The sequence below is a fragment of the Mixophyes fleayi genome, chromosome 1 (genome assembly GCF_038048845.1).
Source record: "Mixophyes fleayi isolate aMixFle1 chromosome 1, aMixFle1.hap1, whole genome shotgun sequence".
NCBI classification, from domain to species: Eukaryota; Metazoa; Chordata; class Amphibia; order Anura; family Limnodynastidae; genus Mixophyes; species Mixophyes fleayi.
The window spans coordinates 175,696,360-175,718,146 of record NC_134402.1 but is presented as its reverse complement, the minus strand read 5'-3'; the positions used below and the strand labels follow the sequence as shown (position 1 = coordinate 175,718,146).

The 21,787-nt window shown below is 38.4% G+C and overlaps 1 protein-coding gene across 1 annotated transcript in view; it reads right to left on the bottom strand.

Annotated features, from left to right (window-relative positions):
- Positions 1–852: 852 nt before the first annotated feature.
- PRKG2 (protein kinase cGMP-dependent 2) overlaps positions 853–21,787 on the bottom strand; it is a 115,214-nt gene continuing 94,279 nt past the window's right edge. The window contains exons 13-19 of the mRNA XM_075204553.1: positions 18,553–18,642; positions 17,942–18,083; positions 17,303–17,466; positions 13,162–13,284; positions 9,688–9,750; positions 3,351–3,417; positions 853–2,047 (exon numbers count right to left, since the gene is read on the bottom strand). Coding sequence (XP_075060654.1) covers positions 1,952–2,047; positions 3,351–3,417; positions 9,688–9,750; positions 13,162–13,284; positions 17,303–17,466; positions 17,942–18,083; positions 18,553–18,642 — 745 coding nt within the window. The 3' untranslated portion in view covers positions 853–1,951. The remainder of the gene's footprint in view (positions 2,048–3,350; positions 3,418–9,687; positions 9,751–13,161; positions 13,285–17,302; positions 17,467–17,941; positions 18,084–18,552; positions 18,643–21,787) is intronic.

Below are 21,787 nucleotides of genomic sequence, written 5' to 3'. Positions count from 1 at the left end.
ATAGCAGTCTCTCTGACAACTCTATGTGAATTGGTGGGAACGTCTGACACAGAAGGTGTAGGACAGATGCAGGGATTAATATCAAAGTAATGAACTGCACCTGGTGTGGTGGCAGAGTTTTTCATGACAGGTATTAAACTAAACGTAATACATATCAAGATTACCCCAGCTGCCCACTAGGTGCTACTTATTATTTTGATGTTAACACTCCATTTAACACACTGGCGAATTCTCCAAGTCTGGAGTTGCAAACTATGTGACTTCACTGGGGACTATCTATTTGAAGGCAGATCTGTGCAGTTGCATGTGAAACCTGAACCCATTTAATCTTAGATAATTTTTGCTACAATAGAGAATGTTTTTAACATAAGAGTAACAGTGGCTTACTTTGAATGGTGTGAGAGTGGTCATTTTCTTTGTTATATATTCACATTGACCTTAATAACAGCTTGGTCTCTGCTTGCATTAATCACACACGTGAATATACTCCCTCCACACACACACACGCACACACATGCACTCACAGATCACGTTTTAAGTCATATGCTATATGTAATATGTTGGGGTTCATACACATATGTATTCTTGCCTGTGTTTTATCTCCACTTTGATCACCCTTAGTGAATGGAGCTCAGATGTCATTTGGAATAGGGATAAATGAATCCTCTGGTAAACAAAGTGTCCAGGCTCACAGTCATTATAGAACATGGATAGAATTATAGCCTCTCATCACTTTTCATAATGTATGATATAATAAAAACAAAACAAAAATAACATAATAAATGGGAAGTATTTTTTAGCCAAAGATCACAGAAAATATTTGTAAATGTATATTACATTATTACAGACAACTGTGCTGTTCAATTAAACTTTATTATGAAATTCAATCTATTGTACAGAAAGCTGTATAAATGGCAATGTTACTCATTCTACTGTTATAAATTTTCATTATATTACAATGCATTAGAAAAATGGTACAAGGAAGAAAGTAAGGTTTTAACATGTATTTGGCATTAAAATATTTCCGATTTCCAGTGCTGGTTCACTGTGCTTGAACTCCTGAGTTTGATGTGGCTATAGGTCAAGACCTCAACCACATGCCAGAAAATTAAATAGACATTGGTATGTACAGTATCAAGGCCTTAATTTCTTTTACCATATGTCTAAACAGTATTCCCTACTGTAAGGAATCAATAAACAAGATTATAAATACTTTAAGGTAGATGCATGTTAGACTGTTGAAGTATTGTCAGAAAATGTCCTAGATCTTAATGAGATTGCTAATAAACATCGTGTCTAACGCTGTTTATTAAGCCCTCTCATATCTGTGTACTTCTTGTAATTACACAGATTAATCCTGTAAGCTACTTTTCTTCTGATTGCCAATAAATGGTATATTCAATAATAACATATAAATAAACTTTGCAAACGTCATTTGTCATTCATTTGTTAGCATTGTCCATGAATTTTTACTATTTCTAGTGTGTATGTTTCAAGACAGGTTTTAGATGGCCTAACAGGTAATAATAGGTACACCTACTATGATTGTTGTCTTACATTATAAAAATTTTGAAGTTGTTGCTTAAATTTAACATTGTACACCTGATTATTAGGGGATTATTTGCAGAATAAGTCATAAAGATGGAGCATATTTTATTAGGACAAGTGACATGAATTAACGTATCCCAAACTGCAAAGAATGCAGTGAACTACATCACAAACGCTCCGCCTACTCCATCGCAATAAAATGGCACTGCGGCACAGTTAGAGGTGACTGATGCCATCAATGTTCCAAGTGACAGGTGATTGATTGTGTCGGTCATCGAAAAGAAACATGCTCCATTTGTGCCAACCATAAACTATAAAAATCTTTTGTTCAGTCTGGTTTTCCAACATATACTCCAGGGAATGAATGAATTGTGACGTCTGATATCTTGCAGAACAATGTTTTTCAGAAATCTTGATCCCACCCAGACATCTCGTCTGGGGGTATTTCATCATCTTGTGGATAACTGTCAAAATAACTGTGATCAGTGGGTCCATCAAGCTAGAATTGTAAAATAAAACATAAGTCAAGTTTAGTTTGTATTTATAGATTAAGTATAATTTTCTTGTCAAAATGTATACAGTTATCATCCCTCCCTAGTTTTACATTATCATCATATACCAACACTTATTTTTGTTTGAAACCCTGTAATTGTTCTCTTGTATACTTTTAATATATGTATTGTATATGTTTTATATCTGTTAAAAATACTCATTTTAAAAATGTATACAGTTACAAGATTGATTATCTAAAGTGAATGTGACTCTTGGAGCACCATGTGGAAAATAAAACAAATTACATTTAAAATTAGTTTTTTACTTCTTTTTTTAATCTCTTTAGTTTCTCACTGTTTCCGAGAAAAAAACAGCAGTCCAAAGAATTATCAAGAAAAACAAAGATGAGTGATATAGCACAATAACAGACCTCTACAGAACAATCAGATAACATCAGTAATGAACAAAACAAAATCAAATCAGTGAGCATAACACAGTGGGAACAGTCACCTTTCTTTGTATTAGATAGAACACAAGGAATTTTCAATGAATGTGCTTCTTTTTTAAAACAGCAAGGTCTGTTGCCCCAAGAGAAAGCACCCACAACAGATGCGTCCTAGAGACATATCTGTAACTGCTTTCAACTCAGCATAGTATGTAAAGAGTGTGAACACGCCTTTACATTGCTAGGCTCACCCACTATCTCCCCTGATCCACCTCTCTTAGCATAGAGAGGTGCAAGGGGGAGATCTGTCTCAGTCTGAGTGCAAACTGAGACAAATCCTTGGCTAAAAGTGCTTTTTGTGCTTAGGACTTTCGTCTAACTCTACATGAGGCCCCAAAACTTCATGTCTGCTGTTAAAACAAATTTCTTTATTAGTCTATTTTTCCTCTGCTACCACTGCCACTTGGTGGCACCTTGTTTGTATCTTCCCCTTCCTTTTAGGATGGAGGTTCTCATGAGCAGGACCCTCGTGTTCTCCTTCTATTATTGCATCACCCTCTGTTCCTCTAGACCTGCTTCTCTAGCTGCATTTTCCTGAGCCCAGGTCTACTCCCGTTGGACATTACAATCACTCTTACTCACTATTCTGCAAATAACTTGATCTACATTACAAGTTATGTGTATGCAATCTGTTAACTAGTAGTGCTGGTCTTTGTATAAGTATAATTTAGTTTAGTATTGTATTTTGTAATGTATTATGGATTGTTGCTGTCTGTGTGTTGTTTATTACTGTGAATTTCATGTAAGGCACCGTGGAATTTTTGTGGCATTTTATAAATAAAACATAATAATAATAATACTTTACCTCTGGTTTTAAGGGTGATGGAAGTCTTCTCAAACTCAGCCCTTCCCAATTAAAACCATTAAACCACCTGAATTAAAAAACAACAATTAGTGAATTTTTACTGTTATATATACATCGCCCTACCAGAACATTAAAACCACTGACAAGTTAAGTGTATAACATTGATTATCTTGTTACAATGGCACCTGCCAAGAGGTGTGCTATATTAGGTAGCAAGTGAAGTCAGTTCTTGAAGTCGATGTGTTGGAAGCAGAAAAAATGGGCAAGCATAAGGATCTGAGCTACTTTAACAAGTCCCAAATTGTGATGGCTGGGTCAGAGCACATCTAAAATAGCAGGTCTTGTGGGGTGTTACCGGTATGCAGTGGTTAGTACCTACCAAAAGTCGTCCAAGGAAGGATAACCGGTGAACCAGCAACAGGGTCATGGGCACCCAAGGCTCACTGATGCGTGTGGGGAGTGAAGGCTAGCCCGTCTGTTCTAATCCCACAGAAGAGCTAGTGTTGCACAAATTGCTGAAAAAGTTAATGCTGACTATGATAGAAAGGTGTCGGAAGAGACAGTGCATTCCAGCTTGCTGCATATGGGAGCAATGGAAGAAGGTGGCCTGGTCAGATTAATCACATTTTCTTTTACATCATGTGGATGGCCAGGTGTGTGTGCATCGTTAACCTGGGGAAGAGGTGACACCAGGATGCACTATGTGAAGAAGGCAAGCCGGCGGAGGCGTGTGATGTTCGGGGTAACATTAAATTGTATCGGAGGAGCAACAGACGATTGAGACATTAGAAGATACATTGAGAGTGATTCATTTATCTGACAAGGAACTTAACCCCCTACACTTTGACCTTCTGAGTAGAGGTTTAACCTTCTCTCCAACTCAACCCTTTAACAGATTTGAATGGAAAAAATATTTAATGCTGTTCTCTAGAAAGCTCCTCTTGAAGAAGTTCTTTTACAAAAAGAAAAGAGAAAATATGACAGATACTGATACTAATGAGCATGACTTGGGAGTACTGTTTTTTGAAACAGAAGAAGCAAAACAAGCCCTTTTAATATTAGAAGAACTTGGAGGGACTGACCAGGAGGGTGATGTAGGAGTTAATACAGTGTCATCAAAACACAAATAAAGAAAAAAAAAATCATCATTTTCTATTTGTCCCCAAGTTAAAATATATAGGGACTTAGTTTCCAAGGATTTGGATGAATTATTAACATCTAAGCATATTTATAAAACTAGTAATAAACTGAGTAAGGATGAAATCAGTTCCCTCCAAGAAATTGAAAGCTGAAATTATATAGTGATAAAGCCTTCTGACAAAGGAGGCAATACCATGCTATGGCCTTGCTTAAAATATATGGAAGAAGTTTATCACCAACGAAACAATGTAGAGTGTTATAAACATTTGATATTTAATACAACAGCCAATTTTTTAGTGATGTATACTGACTTAATATGCAGAGTCTATAAAGAAGGCATAATCTCTAAGACTAACTATGACTATCTTAAGGTAGAAAATCCCAACATACCAATGTTATATGTATTATCAAAAATGAGTAAAATTCATCAGGGTATTGACGGCGAATGCCAGTAGGTTTGTTGATTTACATTTACGGCAATATGTAATCAGTTTACAATCATATACGAGAGATACACTTGATGTGTTATCTAAGATACAAGACATTTCGGTGAATCACGACACTAAATTGGCGTCATATGCCATCGAATCTCTATATACTAACATTGCACACAAGCATGGCATTAAAGCAGTCCGTTATTTCTTAAATATGGAAATTAAGAGTGACTTTATTATAACACTCTTAAAGTTTGTATTAACTAAGAACTACTTCATCTTTGATGAGAGATTTTATCTGCTAATTGGAGGGACTGCTATAGGGACAGCTTGTGCCCACGACGTATGCAAATTTGTTTCTTGGCTGCTGGGAAAAAAGAGAAGGTATTCAACAAAGAGAAATATACTGGCCATATAACTCTATGGGTTAGGTATATAGATGACATATTGGTTCTATGGGAAGGTGATGAAACTCTCTTTCACAAATTTACTGATATATTGAATAACAAGGAATTGAATCTTAAATTAACTTTGGAGATTCACGCTACTATGATTAACTTTCTCGATTTAAATGATCCAAAAAGCTTCTGAAGGTAAATTGGGCACTGATGTTTATAAAAAAAGACTGCTAAAAATGCAGAGTGCCCAGCAGTAACTAATCAGCCCAGGTGGTTAATGCAACACCCTTCAATCAGCCATAGGAGGCTGAGCTATACAGACCTGCGCGCGCCCGGCTGTCTGACAGTTGGCCAGACGTGGTGGTAGGGAGAAACAAGCGTCCCAGTTGTTGCCTAGGCAACCAGGACGAAGAAGGCGGAAGTGACGCCCGAAGCAGAGAGAAGCGAGCTGCAGGGGGCCAGCAGTGGAGCCGTGGCTCGTGACACATGTCACATGTGCACTTGTGACTCGGGTAGTTTACTGTAAGGGAACACACAGGATCCCAGTCTCAATCTCGTTCTCGCCTATACCTTAGGCTACAGATTTAACTGGTTCTTTTCCAAACACAGGCACAAACTTCCACACCTCTCCACAACTGCCCCAGCTACGTATAAGGCCCGTAGTTAACCTATGACTTATTACCCACTTGCGCACAATCTGCGCTGATAGCGAAAATAGTTGACATTTCCCAAACTGGTATATAAAGGGTTAACAGAGCCAAGCAATCAAGCTCTTCTAATCAGGCAGTGGATTTGTTTAAAGCAATAAGGACTGCACATATTAAATGTCAGATTTAATATACAAAAAAGTACAATGCTTACCTGTAATAAAAACAATTAATAAAACATGACAATATATACAGCAAACAGGTATAATAAAAGGAGAAAGTTCAGAGTATGAACTTGCATGCAAGTTGTATAATCTGTACCAAGGTAAATTGGCTTGGAAGATGGGTAGCTTACCAATGTTGATTGATTTCCCAAAAGTCTGACAATATCTTGTTAGCGATCTCCTCTTTTTATAGACACTTTTTCCACCTTTCCCCTCCTCCAGAGGAAGGCTGTGACAGATTTTACAACCACAATTTACATATTTTCTGTTTAAAACCCAATTCTAAAATGTAACATATCTTTCCTGTGGTGTCTCACACAGACTTAATTTTATCATTAATAAATCCTCTACAAATTGGTATTTTCAGATACCAGTCATGCAATGGTCCAGTGGATTATTTGAAATGATACTAATTTCCTCTCATTCTCTGCGTGACAGACAGATTTATTTAACATATGGGCTGCCCTTCACCATACTATTTATGAATGGTTATGTGGCTGATCACTAATTATATTGATCATAAGTGGTATTTTGGATATGTAATTATATTTGCCTATATAAAATATAGAAAGCCATCATGCAGGGCCAGTGCTAGCATGTTCCAGCTCCCTCTGCAAAAAATATCCTCTTTTATAAATTATTTGTTCAATGTACAATGCAGTCCCATATCATTATGCTTTATTCACCACAGTTATGTTATGTATTAATCCTTACAACGGTAATTCCTCCCTTTTCACTACAATGTACTATACAGCCAATTACTATTAGGATCTATTTATACAAAGGATATAGAAATTAACTCCTTAAAGTGGTTGGGGGTGCACTGACACCATATGAAATAGGTGTAACTTGAGATCAATGTTGTGTATGGTATCAATTCATAAATCATATAATCACTTAAGCGAGGTTTAAAAAAATACACATTTTTCTTCTTTTCTTTCTGCTTCTAGACCTTGGGTTCTGGCATTTATATGGATGTTACTTTGGCATGTACCACCTACCTAAACATTGTTACATACCAAGTACATCCCTTTATGGCAACGGCATTCCCTGATGGCAATGGCCTCTTTCAGCAGGATAATGTGCCCTGCCACACTGCAAGAATTGTTCAGGAATGGTACAAGTAACATGACAGAGAATTCAAGGGGTTGACTTGGCCTTCAAATTCCCCAGATCTCAATCTGATCCAGCATCTGTGGGATGTGCTGGAGAAACAAGTCAGAGCCATGGAGGCCCCACCTTGCAACTTACAGGACTTAAAGGATCTGCTGCTAAAGCCAAATACCACAGGACACCTTGGGATGTCTTTTGAAGTAAATGCCTCTATGGGTCAGAGATGTTCTGGCAGCACGAGGGGGACCTACACAATATTAGGCAGGTAGTTTTAATGCTGTGGCTGATCTGTGCATATTGTAATAATACATGCTCTGTCCTTCATCCACTTTTGAATTTGCTTACTAATGACTTGGTTGAAGGCATCCAAAGCAGTGTCTGGGAATTTGCTGTTGACACAATATTATGTAAGCGCGTAGCAGGATATTTTTTTCTGTCAGGGGTTTGAAAAAGCTGCCAAATCCAACAAGATATTGTCATGTATAAAAAGAGGAACAGACTGAAAGGAGAAAAAAAACAATTCCTTTTTGAGCCCTATGACTGGCCTCATGTTAAATATATTTACAGCATCCCTAGTTCCAGGAACAGACCCAAATTTTAAATAAAAAATGTGTATATTACTAAAATTATGTTCCATTTCTCAAGGTCCAAACCAATGACCCATATTAAGTGAGGCTAAGTTGCTGAACTAGCTGTTGTGACCAATCCACTATAAATATATCCAGTAAGACTTTATTGTCTTTTGCAATTTCTATTTTAATATTTGCACTTAGCCCTTGTGTTTAGATCAAGGGATGGTGTTACCTACTGTGATCCTGCTCCGGAACCCTCACCATTACCGATATGGAAACCTCCATATTATCACGACTATGCGTTGCGTACCTGCTATTGTTGGCACTACTCGGAAGAAGGTGCGGAATCTAACGTGCCCCTGGTATTCACTAGGGACCCCCGCAAGGAGGTATGGACTCAGCTGCAGGAGACACGCAGGTCTCGGTCCTTCCACGAGTCGGATAGCGAGGCACGTGAGAAGAGTTGCCAGACAAGCCGGGTCGGTTACTGTGCTGGCAAATGGAAATACACAAGGAATATCCGGAGGGATGGTGAGACAAGCCGGGTCGGTTGCTGTGCTGGCAAATAGAAGTACACAAGGAATATCCAGAGGGATGGTGAGACAAGCCGAGTCGGTAACGAGTCAGGAACAGGCTAAGTACTGGAACACTGGAGGCAGGTAAGACATGATACTCTGGCACAGGTGGTAGGCCAGGAAGTGCCTTAAAAAGTGTACTGGGCCAACAGGAGGGCAGAAAGCGGCGGCGCTGTCATAGCTAGCGCCGGGAGCGGAAAATAGCGTCCCATTGCCTAGCATTGGGACGCATGTGTAGGCAGTGGGATGTGTCTGGTTGCTAAGCAACCAGACACGCTAGTATTCAGTCCCAGAGAGATCGCGGGACGGCGCCTGACACATATGTTCTAATTCTCTGATGGGTCTCACCCAACAAGACCATCACATAAGTGGTACCTGTGCCTCTCATTTCCCAGGACTTTCTGGGGGTGTGTCATTGGAAGCTGCAACTAAGAATACTTTTCCATTGTTTAATTCAGATCCCTTCTGCATATAGTAATAATTGGGATAGGTTTCAATAGATGTTTTACTTTATTTGGCACCCAAAGGAAACATCTAATACATTTAATGGATTGAATAAATCCTATGAAGGATTCTCAAGTTTTTCTGATTAAAATATATGGAGCTCTATTCCCAGCGCTTGTTATTGGCCAGGTATAACCTTAACATTGCCATGCAAGTGAAGCTGCCTTCTCTTGCTGCAGAATTCTCCATAGAAGTTCCTGAAGCATTAAAAGTTTGCGTTTCGGGAATTATGTATATTCTGCCAGTCTACAATTATACTGCCGGCATGGAACAGGCCAGATGTGGACCTCAAAAATGTTTTTGTGACTACCACCTTACTTTAAAACTTGCAAATACTGTTATCGCCTGGTGATGGCTTTATTATTCTTCTTTTCTCCTTTGTACAACGACTACTGTTCTGGTCTTTGGCAATTGTGTTTTGTTTTTTTGTATTGTATTTGAAAACATAAATAAAATTCTTTAAAAAAAAAAACTTGCAAATACCATATTAAATATAGTTATTAAAAGTATTGAACCCATGATCATGAAGTTACTACATTCATGTACATGCTTGAATAGCGCATCAAAGTTGAAAGGATTATTCAGACAAAAAGTTACACTTCCTTTTCAAGGACAAACTATAAAAAACATTAAAATATAAAACTTTTAAGATGGTTTACATTGCACGCATTTGGTCTATACAGACTATCACACATGCAACATAAGTAAAAAAAAAAATGTCAAGTGAAACCTGTGCTTTTTAATGTCAGCTATTCCATTCTTCATGTTTCCAAGTCGTTCTGCAGGGTTCTGTCTGTGAAAATACACCAAAAAATGAAATTAAAGAGATGTATCAGGTTTACTGTTTGGGTGATCACTCTCAGAAGAACAATGTAATTCACTGTCATTTACTGATTTCTAATTTTTTTTCTAATATAATTTTGTTTTGTGACACCTACTTAACTGTATTTTAGATAGATAAGAAAGTAAAAATGACCTTGAAAGTATGTAGTTTGACCTTTACAAAAATAAGTCCTTATCCTACCTGAGTCACCCACTGTATAGAGTCCAGAGGTAACCTATAAATTAATAAACTATTGTAATCTGACAGAGGTCAGGATATTGATTATTTTCTATTATTCTTTATAATTGCAATTTTTGCAGTTTACTCCTTAAAACTTTAAAGGATGGACATTATTTTACACCCATGACAGCTAAAGTAAAATCATTGCTTCATGCCTTAGATAAAACGAATGTAAGTTCTTAGTACTTTTTCATTAAAAGCTGCTCTGCCAGAATTCTTGTGTGAGATGTCATGGAAATGAACCACAAGAGAAAATAAGTATGGTATGTAGAATTTAATATTGATTAAATACCTGTTTTCAATTATAGGCTTTGGAATTTGAGAGGGCAATTATTTGCATAAAATGTATGAATATCTTTAAAAAAAAAATTGGCATTTTCCCTTAAATAAACAGTCTTAGATAACTTTCTATATCATAGGCCTATTGCTGTTCTATTGAATGTAAGACAGTATACAGAGTTTGTCCCTATTTTATATTTAATCAAGCAGCTGCAGTTGCTTATTAAATAGTTGCGGTTTGTGACTATGTTCCTGCCAGACACGTCCACCATTGTGTAGACTCAAGTTAACACATGGCAAAGGAGCTCTTCAGTAAATTCCTCTGTGATAATAATAAAAGCATATTTTTTTTTTTTTTTTCCAGTCTTTAAAAGCAACACTCCGTAATCTTGTGATGTCATCATTCACTCATGCAGTGACATTATCTGGTTGTCTCATAGCTCTATTTATTTATCTACAAAAAAAGCCCTATTGGCGGGCTACCGCAGTTGATAGAGGTTTTCCGCAATCCTCCTTTTGTTATCACCATCTCTGGATAGCGATATTGAAGGAAATTCATAGAAAAAATGTTTTATTCATATAGATAAAGCGTTTTTTTCTGAGAGGAATGCCAGACAATTTATAAAAAATCTTTAATACTTTTTTTAGATATTTTTTCATTTAATTTTTTTTAAAGGGTCAGGCCACTGTGAATACATGAACTGGCAAGCCAGGTCACGTGTGCACAGATGCACCCAAGACTGACTGTCAAAGAGGTAAGACAGTCAGGGCCGGATTAACCCGAGGTCTAACTGGGCTATAGCCCAGGGGCCTCGGGCATCCAGGGGGCCCTTCAAATTCCGCAGCAGCATTATTGATCGGTCCGGGGGCGGGTGCGCCCCCAGCCCGATCAATGCTGCTGAGCACTGTCAGTCCAGTCCTCCGTCCCCGGCGCTCAGTACTCTGCTTACTGAGGAGATCTCGCGAGTGAACTCTCGCGAGATCTCCTCAGTAAGGAGCATACAGCGCGCCGGGGACGGAGGACTGGACTGACAGGTAAGCGCTTTGAGGGGGGGGCCCTCACGGGGGATGGGGGCGGCGGGCGGCTCACAATGGGGGCCTCACGGGGGAATGGAGGCGCCCTTAGCCCATGGGCCTCCATTCCCTTAATCCGGCCCTGAAGACAGTGCCGGGCAGGCGATATTTTCTTGGTAAATTGCTGCGATAACGGGTTTTCTATGGCTGTTTTGCACAAAAGCCACTAAAAGGTGATACAACTGTCACCATTTACCTTTGAGAAATGGTATAAAATACAGCTATCTATGCCACTTAACTTTAATAAATCATTCAGCCTTTAAAGCATCACTAATCACTTTCAAGATATTTTCTGTTAAATAGACTGATTGCAAAGTGACATATTTGTCATGATCTACTGTCTAGTGTCCATTGAGCCATTTAGCTATAATATTTAATCTCTTAGTAAATGTCACAGTCACTTCTTTACACTGAGTACATACAGTAATATGTGTAGTCAGAGCCATTTGTCCCAAAAGGCAAGGTGACTATCTTGGCTTAAGTGGCACCATTATGTGGGTGGCAAGGACCTGTGTTCTTATCCACTAATCTTCTTCTTCACCCTCCCCAGCACCTCAGAATTAGCACCTGCAATTTCTATTGGTACCACTGTTATGAAGAGGGTGGTGACTGACAGTGTGGATGGAGTAGGAACAAGACAAGAAGTAATCTCCCTCTGCTGCTCTTACTCAAATGACACTGTAAGTCACCACAGAGTGTGTCAAGAGTGGCAAAATTATAGGGCATCAGATGTGAGGTTTAAACATTGCAAACCTGCAACCAGCCTGCCCTGCTTAACCTCTTTCATCTGACAGCTATTGTGCTCTTGGATTGTTGGTTTCTAGAGCAACTGCAGTATTGAGCATTCTTCTACAGTCATTGCATAAGCAGTATATGACTGGCAGTGAGAGTAAAGGAGGGTGAGGAAAGTGAGGATATGTCCTCTCTCTCCCCAATAACACAAACTTACAGTGATGAGACACTGCTTAGATAATGCAATGACAGCAAAATAAACATCAGATGATTGGTGTCTCACACCTCATGCAGTCAGACTACAGAGAGTGAGAGTAAGTTAAGTGGTAGAGGGAAGAAAGCCTTTGTGCGTATGTGTGTGTGTGTGGTGTGGTGTGTGTGTGTGTGTCAGGTGGCATATTGTAGGAAATGTCCCAACATACAGTATGTGGAATCAGTCAAAGGGTCACACAACTATGTATAAAACCAACAGATATTCTAATATTCATATTCCTGCAATCACTGTATTAGGAGCACAGCAACTAAGATCTGGGAGTAAATGTATGAATCTTCGGATTCTTCATCTCCGGCGTGTTCAGCCTCTTCAGCGCTTAAATTTAAAGCGGCGCTGCATTGTAAAGGGAAGTTTCCCTTTACAATGCAGCGCCGCTTTAAATTTAAGCGCTGAAGAGGCTGAACACGCCGGAGATGAAGAATCCGGAGATTCATACATTTACCCCCTGGAGTGGAGTTAGGGCAGAAGAGAAATAATCCTCTTTCTTCTGCCCATATTCCATTCATACTTTTAGACACTGTGGTCCTAATACAGTGATTGCTGTATGGAGCACATGTGATTGGTGAGTCACGCTACACTTCTTCCGGAAATCAATTATTACAGAGCCCAATGTCTTTACTAGTACTGGAGTGTGAAAGGAGGCAGGTGGAATGTCATGGGAGAGGTGGTTTTAAGAGTGCCATGCTGCAATAACGTCCTACTTATAACTAATTACTGTTAGTCTTAAGTTGTTCTCGTACCATTTCTGGAAGATGTACATTCTAAATAAACATAACTTTTACCTGCACAACCGTCGGATCAAATCTTCAGACCGTCTTGCTATTTTTCTATGAAACTCAACTTTCTCAATACCATGGAGGATTAAATTGTAGACCATCATCTGGTCTGGCCCAGTAAAAGGCGGACTGGAGAGAAATATGCAAGATATGTTATGTTACACATATTACACATGAAAAATAATCCTCCCAAAGATATATAATAACAAAAACAGAACTGTCTTGTTAATATCTCAACTCAGCTGCAGAAACATGTAAAGAAAACACTTTTTTTTACAGTTGCCATGGAAAATGAAACTAAACAAAGAAAACTTACAGCTAATATAATGTTTATTGTTGGAACTCTGCACATGGCTTCCCATGAAAACTGTCTTCTATTCCTACAACATAGTGCAGACCTCTCCAACAAGGAAATAATCCAACTTTGCTCTGTGGGGGGAGACACCAATGAAAGTTGCACTTACCAATTTTCTGCAATGGATCCTGTCTATTAACACTACCGGTCCCGTCACAATTTAAAGGGTCTCTTTCTCACAGGTGAAATGCATTATATCTGAATACCTGAATTTATTAGTTGTGATAGTAATGTAGAAATATTGCATTGAAGCTGATGCAATACATCCTAGCTGTGTAATTTAAACCCGCTGATGTTGCGCAGATGGCGCTATCGCTATGCTGGAAGCAAGACAGTATGTAGAGGGCATAAGAGCTGGCCCTGCAAGTTAGATATACACTGCTTGAGAATGTTTCCGATGAACCAAACAAGGTATGAATGGAATTATACTTGAAAAAGTGTAATTATGTTTATAAAAAATAAGTTCACAAAAGTGGACATTTGCTTTAAATTATTCAAGCTGAAACCAACACAAGTCAATTGTGTGTACTGAGGAGTAAAGATATGCATATCGAATTAATATTGTAGCTTTAGTAGTGCTGATGTAGCTTGTGTGTTGCATATCATCAGGGGCGGATTGGCCATATAACCTACCGGGACTTTTCCCGGTAGACCGGTGGCCTCAGGAGGCCGTCTAATATCTGTTCTAGGGTTAAAATAAATAAATAAATAATCATTATGTGGAGCGCCCCCCCACCCGGACCTAGGGTGGGTGGCTGGCCCCTCCTCCTCCTGGACCAATCACGTTCCTTACTGTGGCTGCCGCGGATCTGTTTCCGCCCCTCCCTCCTCCTCTTACTTGTGTGGCCGGCTGCATTCTCCATACAGAGGTCACATGGGACATGTCACATGACAGGTGCTGTCCCATGAGTACAGAGATGAGTTTCCACAGCAGTTGCAAATGTAACAAGGTAAGTGTGAAGGAGGGCAGAGTGGGACGGGGCTGTTATGTGTGAAGAAGGGCAGAGTGGGACGGGGCTGTTATGTGTGATGGAGGGCAGAGTGGGGGGGGGCTGTTATGTGTGATGGAGGGCAGAGTGGGGGGGTTGTTATGAGTGAAGGAGGGCAGAGTGGGGGGTGGGCTGTTATGTGTGATGGAGGGCAGAGTGGGGGGGCTGTTATGTGTGATGGAGGGCAGAGTGAGGGGGGGGGCTGTTATGTGAAAAGGAGGGCAGAGGGGGCTGTTATGTGAAAAGGAGGGCAGAGGGGGCTGTTATCTGTGAAGGAGGGCAGGTGGGGGGGTTGTTATGAGTGAAGGAGGGCAGAGGGGGCCTGTTATGTGTGAAGGAATGGGAGGGGTCTCAATATATTGTATGATATGAGGGAAGGGAGGGAGGCTATCTTAACAGTACATGGGTGGGAGGTAGGCCATTAATTTAATTGTGAAATTTAAAATGTAATGGGTGTTATTTTATTTGTGGGGTGGTGGTGGGCCAATTTTATTTATTGGTTAGGCTTTTTAATATTGGAGTCTATTAAATTAAGATGAGGTGACGGGACCTTTAATTTAATGCTGGGGTGGTTTGGGGCTATTAATTGAATTTGGGGCTGAGTTTGGGGAGGAAAGCTATTAATTAAATTTGAATATTATTTCATGCCGGGAATGGTTGTGGGAAATGTTTATATTAAACGTAAATGCTATTAACTTATTGTTTGGAGGGAGGGAAAAAGGTTTATTTTTTAAATGAGAATACTATTGCTTTAATGTTGGGGTTTGTTGGAGCGAAATAGGTCTATTTATTAAATGTGTATATTATTAATTTAATATCAGGGTTGGTTGGAGGGATATAGATCTATTTATCAAATGTGAGTATTATTATTTTAATACTGGGGCTGTAGAGAGGCCTAATTATTAAATGTGGGTGATATTTTGATTTAATGCCAGGGCTGGTTGGAGTTTTTTTAAATTTCATGTACCAATTTTCTTTTCCAAATAGGGCCCCCAACATTTCAGGATCCAGACAAGCAGCAACCAGTCTAAAGAAAGCAGCAGCCACAGGTGGCGAAAGTGCCAAGAACAGGTAGGAGAGAGCAGTACAGTCTGACAATTGTCCGGAATCTTGTGGGGCAGCCCTAAATTTGGGCGTCTGTCTTGTTTAGTCAGGATTTGGTCCGACAACAAGGACAATTGGGAGGTATGTCCTGCTTCACACTGTACTGCTCGTGATGGCAGAGCTACATGTACCTAACAGTAGTGCATACAGTTTTGCCTGTGCATTTGTCTAAAACAGTGTTGGCTAACCTGTGACACTCCAGGTGTTGCGAAACTACAAGTCCCAGCATGCTTTGCCAATATATAGCAGCGTATTGCTGTAAGGGTATGTTGGTACTTGTAGTTTCACAACACCTGGAGTGTCACAGGTTAGCCAACACTGGTCTAAAATGTATCTAAAATAACCCCTTGTCTTATGTGCTCTGGTGATACTTTAGTGGTTCTTGCATGGATTCCATTACCTGCCTTCTGACATTGCACTGACAATATCATTAATCCATCCTCCTTTGCACTTACTATATCACCAGCAATGCCTTGGATTAGCTCTCCCCTTCACTTATGCCATTGTCTGCAATCCCTCCCTCCACTATTATTAATTCAAACCAGCACCAATCACTGGGCACATTTAGGGCTTATACACAATTGTTAAAAAAATAAGTGTTTTCGCTCCATCTCTTACCAATATCATCAGCAAAGTACAACACAGCTATGAGATGGAAACCATAGGGTTAAACTTCCCCTCAAGGGCTTCCTCACCCCTGGTTAAATGGTTCACATGGTACGAATTTTTCTTAGGGTACAGACCTGTGTCTGCCACCTAACTCTCCCATGCTGTATACCCCTCTGGAGGGTAGATGTCCTGTTTTCAAAATGTATTTTTATGGTTGATTGGGTTTAATACGGCCAGTCTCCGACTCTTGCCCCCCTGTCTGTCTCCCTCCCCCTCCCCCTTGAAGTCTTTGTCTTATCTGTATTTGAATGTTTCTTGTGTTATTGTTTGTTGTTTCTTTTTTGATTGTTTGTTTATGGGCAGTTTTGACTGATTTATTGGATCTACATTATGCACTGTACTCTGTTGTAACTGCCATGTTTGTTACATATTCTTTTACTAAAAACTTGTAAGTAAAAAAAAATAAAAAAATAAGTGTTTTCTTGCAGATGCTTGAAGCATTTTACCTTTGTGGTGATCGGATTGGATAGCCATTTATTATAAGATTTATTTTTAATGCACCTTTTAAAACACACAGTACACATTATTATATATAAAAGAGAGAAGTTTGGCTGGTAGTTTGCATCTCATGACATCGGGGGAAGATGCAACAGTGCTGATTGATTCGATTTGGTCCCATCCACATGAGGCCACTTCAAGAATTTTTTCCAGGGCCACTTTAAGTTCCCAATCCCCCCCTGCATATCATATAGTAAGCTTTATGTTAGAGCATTTGTTACTGTTTCTTACCAGAATTGACACACTTGACCGGTTAATGCATACCACATAGGCATTAGTGCACATAATGTATGTATTGCTGGCTTATCCAAATGCGACAATGTACATCTGGACACAAAAGAAGTCAATAGTTCACCAAGCAGTTTCTTTTGAACAAAGCATCTTTCAAGATATAAAAGCAACCTTATTTTGGCCATTGAAACTATTTGGACAGAAGGATCAGAAGAGCACAACAAACAGCCACTATTAGCAAAACACACCAATTATGATTTTATTACGATATATAACTACTATATATATATAAAACACATACTTTCCTGTAAGCAGCTCATACAATAGTATACCAAGTGACCAGAAATCCACACTGAAGCTGTGACCCTTATTTAAAATTACTTCTGGAGCAACATATTCTGGTGTCCCACAGAATGTCCAAGTTTTTTGGCCAGGAAAGATTTTCTTAGCAAATCCAAAATCAACCTAAGATGTAAAGTATATAAAGTGAGTGGTATTTTATCAGGCAGTCCTGAAACCATCTGGCTTATTGAGAATGAGAACTAGATTGGAGCTCTGTGTGAGATTTCAAAGGATAGCTACATGATGTCCACATTACTGTCTTAACAAATACTGCTGTTCTCCTAACATATTTCAAATTATTGTACAGAGCACTTGCTGTGCTACATTGTTACTTGCACGCGTCATGTTTAAGCAATTCCTTTCTTTCCCTAATTCTAGTACAATTGTTTGTGTTTTACATATTATATAGTTGCTATCAGCACTTTTTAAATAGTTCCTTGTGCACTATGTAATAAAAAAAAGTAAGGAGAGCTCGAAATATGTATGGAAGTCCAATAAAAATAATAGTAGCCAAACAAATACAAAGTTCATATGAACTGTGCACTAATCCTTCTTTATCGATGTGTTGAATTAAATCCCTTATACAAAATAAACCTACCAGTTTTACATAGCCCTCTGAGTCTAGAAGTAGGTTCTCTGGCTTTAAATCTCGATACACAACACCTATTTGATGCAGATACTCAAAAGCCTCAGTCACACATCCAATGCAGAATTTAGCTGTCGTCTCATCGAAACTGCCTCTGGGAAGGGAGTCAACATTTTCCTTTTTAGTGTAAAATGTTTTCAATTAAAGCATCTTTTTTGACATTACACATGTGTCACAGGACAGTGTTTAAACATTTTGGTTTCTGAGTGCCCACATAGTGATTATGCCAAATGCAATTTTCAGTCGGATCCTAGAAACTACTCATTCACTACATAATTTAACGTAAATTAAAAATTAAATAGACTCTTTGAACATTCATAAGTGGGCTGGTGGCTCTTATAAAAGTCAACAGTGCTTCATAAGTCTTTTCGACAACATAGACACAGATTTTAAGGATATAATTATGTTCCTGTATTTACTTATGAAATACAGTTTGCATTTGCTGTACATCTTGAATTACAAAAATGCTTTTCATAATAAGCAAATGTTAAGCATTAAGCTAGCCTATGTCAATATATGTGTATTCAAAATCAATTCAAATTTAAGTAGACAACAGTATTTACCGATCTCTCAAGAGGCTCCAAAGTTCTCCTCCAAGACATGCTTCAAGCAGCATATACACATATTTTGTGTCTTTAAATGTGCGGTATAAGCTGAAATACATATGTGCTCATCAATAATTTCTAAAAGTAAATATATAAGCATATTTGTTAGCAGTGCACATAATAAAATATACCTCAATATACCTGAACAAGGGGTCATTTATGAAGTTCAAGGCTTGGTTGGTGAGACACAGTGCATCAATATAGTCACAGATGCGCATATTTGTAATGCATGTTCAACGCATGAACTGAATTCAACTAAAATTGTCACAAAAAAGGTAGTCTTCTATCACATTGGACATGTTCCTATTATTATTTCAAGCTTTTACATTTTTCTGCAAGTATACTGCATTTTTGACATCCACATATCAATTGCCTCCTAACATTAAGGTGACATCAAAGCTGCCTTGTGGCCTACTTGCGGGTGCTTGTTGCAAGGTAGTTATTTATTTTTCAAGCAATGTACAGATTTTCAACTTCACTCCTGAGAAGATTTATTTCAGGCCATTTGACCATTCATAATCAGGTCCACTTTGATGTATGAACAAATTCCACCTCTTTCTGATTATTGAAATATCACATCCGGCAAAAAAACACCTTCTTTTAATGAAGGCGAGTCTTCCTTAGGTGTATTTCCTTTTACAGCTATAAGGAACAGCTTCCATCTGCTGTGTTCTGCCCATTGACATTTCCAAGCTTTGTTAATTCTCTAATAGCTGCCATTTTGCTGAGTGAATACATGTACGGCCACTGTCAGACTGTGAGAGGTGTTGTGAGCCCACTGCACTGCTAGTGATTGACACGGGCTTACTCGAGGAGTACAATCAAATGTATTACTGATCTTTACTGGGGACTCCCACAGACGAGATGGCTTTCGCGTCAAGTCACCGTAATATCAAAGACCCCAGGTTTGACCCGCTAGGCAGCACCTGATAATTAGCTGCAGAACGGGAAACAGACACAGTCAGGGGCAGACCAAAGGTCATGGTCACAAGCGAACAGATGCAAGGCTTGGTTTTTTTTTATTACATACTGTTTACTTACTAGTACAGGATATGTGCCTCATCGGACTCTGCCATTAAGTAATACAGTGTTTGAAGTGTGTATCATCCACACACGCATATGTACACTTGCTATTGTTTGTAAATCTGTTCTGGCCAGAATGTGTATTTTTGCTAGTTATGATTAGTATAAGATTAATACTCAAAAATACTTTGTTAATGAGTTAGTTCAAACCAGATTTTCGGCGGTTCCCTGAGACAAGACACGTACACAGCTGCTTTGAAGAAGAATCGTTTGAACTGACCTATGACCTGCACTGTACTGGACAAACCTGAATTCTGAACCAATAAAGAATGATTTTAGTGGTATCTTTGTGTATATTGTGACATCATCACTTTTTTTTCAACCCAAACTGTATAAAAGGCCACTGGACCTAGTAGATCTCTCTCTCTCACCAAGCAGACTTCAGGATTGAAGAACTGTTACTGGATCCAGTGTGCAACGTAATGTATCGGTTATACTTTCTTGTATTTTGTTATACTTTGTTATATTTTGCTATTAAGTCTCCCTGGGTGTTGGAACCACATTGATCGCATTGGACAATCTTTATTGGTAATGATAGTAAATATATATATATATATATATATATATATATATATATATATAGACACAGTATACATATATACAATATTATATATATATATATATATATATATATATATATATATTTATTTATTTATACATATATATATATATATATATATATATATATATATATTTATATAGATGGATAGATGTATATACAGGTTCATGAAGTCACAACAGCATTTGCGGGTCTGAAGTACTGCTGGAAGTTCATTTTCTGCAACATGAAGTAATGTAATTGAAGTTTGACAATCAGAAGCTTCTGTTAAGTTAAATTCAAATTGCTTCTGGGAAAGCGCACACAGCACTACTGTCGAAATTCGGGATTTGTGTGCATCTCAAATTATTAATGTAAACACATTTTTTTACAATCTCAGTCTCACTTTATAATGTGTTCTCACAGTGCTTGGTGTTGTTCTCTATGCTCTATTCCTTTGCAAAGGTATGAGTAAATAGACAAATAAAGTAAAAGCAAAGTTCTCCACAAGAATCCAAATGCAAGTCATGCAGGTCTGCAGAGATTTTATATTTGCTCAAATACATGTACCTGTCTAACTATAGCATATACAGATGTACACTCATATTGCCTGATTCATTAAGGAACTTGGAATTAAGCAAGTTTTCTTACTTAAGTTTTCTGGACAAAACCATGTTGCAATGCAAGGGGTGCAAATTAGTTTATTATTTTGCACATAAGTTAAATACTGACTGTTTTTTCATGTAGCACACAAATACTTGATAGCTTATTTGTACAGTGAAATTCAAAGTTTATATTTGTGTGCTACATGAAAAAACAGCCAATATTTTTCTTATGTGCAAAATAATTAACTGATATGTACCCCTTGCATTGTAACATGGTTTTGCCCAGGAGAAAACTTAAGTAAAAAAAAAAGAGTACTTTTCGTAATGAATCAGGCCCATATTGTGGTTTTTGGGAACTGTCCCTGAAAAAAGTCAAAATGCTCCTAATGGGCAAGATTGTAGGACCAACTGCAAATGCTCATAATGGAAACAATCAAAATGTCACTTCAAAGTCCATCCTAGTAAATATTGATGAGCAAATATATTCACCTCAGTCTAAATTTGATTGTCAAATTTGGCACGTTTCACTGGCAGAATTTGCCCAGTCCTACCCCAACTACAGTACAAAGCAGAAAGAATTGACCCTTGACATCCCAGCTCTACTAATATGCTATAAATTTAGCATAAGGTAAATTTACAAATACAGTGCAGAAAGTCAATCAATTGCGGAACAAAAAGATTGTATTGTATTGTGTATTCGCACCGGAACTGCGAAATGGCCTATTCTACCATTAATTGGCACATTGATGTACATTCATGGAAACATAGCTGCAAATGCATAGGCACTGTGAAAGCCACACGCTTTGCATGCAAATGACATTTAGTGACACACAGAAATTCACAGAGAATTGTTATTACTGAACAGAATGCAGTGAGCAATGACTGAATGATGTTCAGATAAACCAGATCTGTTGTGACATTCAAAGAAAGATAAGACAATACAGTTAATTTTCCTTAATAAAAAATC